This window comes from Myotis davidii, unplaced genomic scaffold (assembly GCF_000327345.1).
Source record: "Myotis davidii unplaced genomic scaffold, ASM32734v1 scaffold713, whole genome shotgun sequence".
Taxonomy (NCBI): Eukaryota; Metazoa; Chordata; class Mammalia; order Chiroptera; family Vespertilionidae; genus Myotis; species Myotis davidii.
Genome location: NW_006285038.1, coordinates 223,402 through 228,806, shown reverse-complemented (window position 1 = coordinate 228,806; position 5,405 = coordinate 223,402). Strand labels below are relative to the sequence as shown.

Here is a 5,405-nt window from a genome sequence, read left to right as displayed (position 1 = left end):
CGAGCAGTAAGTAGCCAATCAATGCTCCTCTCTCATCATTGGTGTTTCTATCTCTTTCTCCCTCTCCATTCCTCTCTGAAATCAATATTTTAAATAATAAATAAATAAATACATAAATAAATACATAAATAAAAATAAAATAAAAAAATAAAAACTGCCATGCCTAGAGTATGATGTCTGATAATAAAGAATAAATTTTACCACTTGTGCTATATCAGACTTGTGCAGATGGTTTGGTATATTTTGCTTTAAAGAGAGAGAGTCAAGTTTTTGGTTGTTGTTTTGTTTTATAACTTTTATAATACTAGTAGAGGCCTGGTGCACAAAATTTGTGCATGGGTGGGGTTTTTAGGCCTAGCCGGCAATCAGGGCCGATCAGGGTCTTCCAGCTGTCGGCCGGGGCCTTCCAGCCGGCACACTGACCACCAGGGGGCAGCTCCTGCATTGAGCATCTTCCCCCTGGTGGTCAGTGCGTGTCGTAGCAACTAGTAGTTTGGCATTCTGGTTGCTTTGGCTTTTATATATATATATAGAGAGAGACATGACTTAGGTGGCCAATTGCAGCTAATTAGAACAACCATCAGGGTTAATTATTATTATTACTTAGCAGGAAGATTGAAATGTGTAAATTCCTATTTTATGTATGAGATCAAATGATGCTACCCATGTACAGTTTTTTTAAAAAAAAATATGTTAATAATCAGCATTTACAGCATTAGACATAGCCACACAATCTCAGAGTCACTGAACCAGGATTTAGTTCTTGCTCATGTGTCTGAGGTTAGTGTGGCCAGACCTGTTGTCCATGTGGCCCACATTCTGTTAGAAGCCACGGAGTCTGTTCTGGGGCCCAGGCTGGAGCTGCACCAGCTCCCTGAAGCTTCTCCTTTTCTGTCGGGTCAGAAGCACTTGGTGACACAGTGGCAAACATGCACCTCCTTGTTTAACAGCTCTATTGAAATATAATTCACACAGCCTACACTTCAACCGTTTATAGTGTTGTCTTCAATGACTTTTGGTATATTTGCAAATGTTCAACCATCACCACGGTGGATTTTAGAATACTTTTCACCTCAGAAAGAAATTCTATATCCTTTAGCTATCATCTCGCCCAGCCATTCCCTATCACGGCCCCAGCCCTAGGCAGCCACAAATCTTTTTCTATTTCTACAGATTTCCCTGTTCTTGACTTTCATATTCATAGAATCATATTATATGTGGCCTTTTGTGACTGACTTAACTTATTATAAAGGGAAACATGCCTCTTAAGACCTAGGCTAAGGCCTGATATTGTCAATTCCACCCACATTCTATTGGCCAAAGGAAGTCACAGAACCAAACCCAACTCAGTGAGATGCGAAATATACTTTTCCCAAGAAGGTCATTGGAGTGGGGAGAAGTGCATAAATGCTGAGGAGTAATTTAATCTGAAAACATGCTATTTTTATACTTTAATTTTCAATTGAGCATTTGCTTCTTGTTTCATCGTATCCTTGCTCTTTTCTTTGCCAGTTGTTTTCTTAGCCTAAAAGAAATCTATATATCTATGTCATGACATTAATAATCACCTTGCCTTTTTAATATCATAATTATTTACAAATTACAATTTTGATTTTTCTTTTAATGATGGAAAATTTGTACAATGTTCTGTGGTTTATATAGGAAAAAGGAACTTTGCCTTTTATTCATTTCAGAATAACATTGAATATTTATTAAGGTTGGGAAAATATATCTGTGGGCAGTCTTCACATTTAATCAAATTATAAATATTTTTAGGTTTCTGCTGAGCCTGATGGAGCTACTTATGTGTTTCAAGGATTTATTCAGGGCAAAGATTATGGGCAATTTGGACTCCAAAGACTGGGTAATGTATTCATTTTCATTTTCATGTAGTTTACTTATTACTCCAAACATCATAAGAGAATAAAGTAGATTCTGTATATTAGGCACACTTACTACATTTTGGATTTTGCATTGTCAGGACTATACATTGATCCATTTTGATAGCCTTTTAAACAATCTCATTCTTCAAAATATTGGTTCTCTATGTACCACCTCTGTACAGTGTGGTTTTTCATCATCTTTCCAATAAACATGACAAACTATTTTGCCCTTAAGCAAGTAAAAAGGAGAAAAAGTGATATAGATATAAAGGAAAATATTAAACTGTAAATTATCTTATCTCATGAGAACTGGAATACTTCTCTTCAGTTTGAATATTGTTGCAATTTTCTTTCTTCTTCGAGAATGTAGTGGCACTTTGAGAAACTCATAGAGTCTGGAAAGGGAAAATAACTTTGAGGAATGGGTGTAGCATCGGGGCTTTGTGCTCTTCAGATACATAAGTTTGCTGTGGGAGGTACAGGGTTTTGTCATTCTTATTCCCAATCCTGCTAAAATATGTGTAAACATGTAAAGGCCTTGCCTGAAATGTATTTATTAACATAGCTTTGGATGTGTAAGTTTTGGGGGGTATAACATAGCTTGGGGATATAGTTTTCTTTGGGGGGGGATTGTATAATTTTCCTCAGTTATATTGTCTGCCATTATCTTGTGTTGTTGCTACATAAAGAATAAATTATGGCTCTAAAAATCTACTATTTGACATTTTCTTAGAAATTTAATTACTTTGAACTTTTACATAAATATTCTGAGTCCCTGGAAAAATATGTATAGAATAAAGTAATAACTTTTTTTTAAAACCTGGCCTGAGGTATCATATAGTTGAATATAACTATCAAAAAGTGAAATTAACTTTCTCTAAATAAGCAATAATAGTAATTTCAGATAATGTCTTACCTAAAATTGTGTTATTTTTAAAAACAGGATAAAACATTAACATGATACAGTAAAACGGTTGTGTAATGAAATGCACAATGTTTCCAAAAGCATCTCAAACACTACACATATCTAAAACAGAACCTATAAAAAGGGAACCGAAAAAATAATTGTTATTTAGTTCCCCTTGACACATGTGCCATTGTGTTGACAAACCTGACTTTTCTCATTTTCTGACGGCCAGTCTCATCACCATTTACTCAGCCCCGAGTAAAGCACTATAATCCTATGCCTTTAACCTCTTTCATGTGGCACACAAACACGTTCTCTTGGTTTTAACTCCAAAATGTTCACCTAAACCTATCCTCTTCCTAGAGTTTTAATTCACATCTTAATTTTGTTTTATCTGGGTTGTTACTGCAACCTTAAATTACTCTGGCTTCCGGTTTGGACCCCCTCGAGTCCATCCGACACCAGTCACTGCTCTAAATCATGTTTTATCACTGGCCCTTTCATTGTTGAACACCTTCCATTATCCCTCACTGTTAGTGAGCAGTAAGTTTGAGCTCTTTGGACTATTTATGCCTTTTCAAAGTTTAATCATAGCTAACCATTTTAGCCTCCTATTTCTACCACAGTCATTTCCACACATCTATGCCGAATGCTTGTCACATCCCGTAAATACGCCACCGATCTTCCCATTTCTAGGTTATTGATGGTCCTGCTTCTTCCTCCATTCATTGTTCTACTCATTCTTCAAGACACATCTCATAGTGTATATCCTCCAGAAGCGTTCTTACATACCAGCAGATGGAATTTCTCCTTCCCTTCCTAAAGAACATTGCTCATTAATTCATGCCTGATGCATCCACTTATTTATGTCTTAGTGTTCTTCTCACAGTTGTATAAACTCTTCAGTTCAAAGATGCTGCTTATTTTTATTCTGTATCCTTTCCTGAGAAAATATCTTATGCATAATAGGCATTGTGCAAAATTGTGTGGAATTGAGCTGAAGGAGTTTCATTATTCTATGTACACTGCCAAGAAAGAGAAAAATTAATTGGTTCAGAAAATAAAAATCAACTGTGATAAATTGAGTTGATTATGTACTTATAATTTTATTTTATTTTATAGGATTGAATATGTCAGAGGGTTTAAATTCTTCGAATCAACCTCATGGTACAAATAGTAGTTCTGTGGCCATTGCTATTCTTGTGCCTTTTTTTGCACTTATATTTGCAGGATTTGGATTTTATCTTTATAAACAAAGGTAAGTTTGTTGACTTTAACTACACATATTCCCCAAATCTATATTCGTGTTCTTTTTACTATTCTACTTCAAATTTTAATTTCCATTTTTTTCTGGGTTGTTGCAATATCTATGTGCTAAATGTTGCCACAGTTGTTGAAAACCTTATTTTCCCTGCCTTCCTTTTCACCAACCTTATATGCACACAATAAAAACTGCTCTGTTAAATTGCACACGCATTCAACTTAACCCTTTCTTCTTTCGCCTATCAATGTCCTAGTACATAACTAGTTGTCCAAGTTATTTTTAAATTACCCATAATGAGACTTTAGAGATATGAAATCTAGGTTAAGTTTTAAATTAAAGAGGTGATATCCACTATCAGACTTATTTAGAGAACTAGGCAGAAACTTATAATTAAAGCCCCTTGGTTCACATGAAATATTAAACAGTTTCACCCAGGCAGGCAGTTGGTGGAATCCTCTAGTCTTCCTGAGTACCTGCTTTTGCTTTAAGAAGATTATGTAATTAATATGTTATATTTTGACATATCTAGTACAGGATTAAACATATTATTATTGGTCCTTCTTGACTATATCCATTACAGTATCCTGGTGAGAAAGGCTTTACTATGAATTCTCCACTATTTAGAACCATCACTTATCACAAAAAATATTTAGGTAATCAGATAATTAAATGAATATTACCTAAATGCATTTTTCCCAAACCGATATTTTATTATAAATGTCAGTCTCTGTTTTATCTAAGAATGGCTTATTTAATATTACATACATTTGTATTAATTGTGATAAGCAGCTGGTTAGATCTTGTCAATATCAGATTTTATTGATGATAAAATCATTACTAAATGTTTTATAAAGCAAACGATAACAAGCTTTTTCTATCATTGTGGTAAGATACCCACCACAGAAAACCATTTAAACCATGATAGGTGTACAATTCAGTGACATGTAGCACATTCACAATGTCATGGAACCATCACTGCTACTTCCACGACATTTGCATCACCCTAAAATGAAACTGTACTCATTAAGCTGTCACTCTCATTCCTCCCACCCCACCCCAGAAAACTAATCCGCTTTTTTTCTATACTGACTCGCCTATACTGGATATCTATATATATAAAAGGCTAATATGCTAAGTGTTCATCCAGGTAAAGATGTCATGTAGCAACACCTGGCTTCCTCTCCCTAGCAACAACTAGTCTCCTTACAGTTTCTTCAGCCCAGGAACACGACTTGCTTTATAGCCAGGTGCATTGTCCATTCATCTACTCTTAGTACTTGGGTTGTTTCCAGATCTTAGCTATGTAATCTAATAAAAGAGAGACATGCAAATTGACTGTACCTCCCCTCCT

The 5,405-nt window shown here is 35.2% G+C and overlaps 1 protein-coding gene across 1 annotated transcript in view; it reads left to right on the top strand.

Annotated features, from left to right (window-relative positions):
• The window catches only part of LOC102765647 (CUB and sushi domain-containing protein 3), a gene marked incomplete at its 5' end in the record, with an annotated part of 698,415 nt that overhangs the window by 689,324 nt on the left and 3,686 nt on the right, over positions 1 to 5,405 (top strand). Inside the window, 2 exons of the mRNA XM_006755250.2 lie at positions 1,777 to 1,864; positions 3,913 to 4,048. Coding sequence (XP_006755313.1) covers positions 1,777 to 1,864; positions 3,913 to 4,048 — 224 coding nt within the window. The remainder of the gene's footprint in view (positions 1 to 1,776; positions 1,865 to 3,912; positions 4,049 to 5,405) is intronic.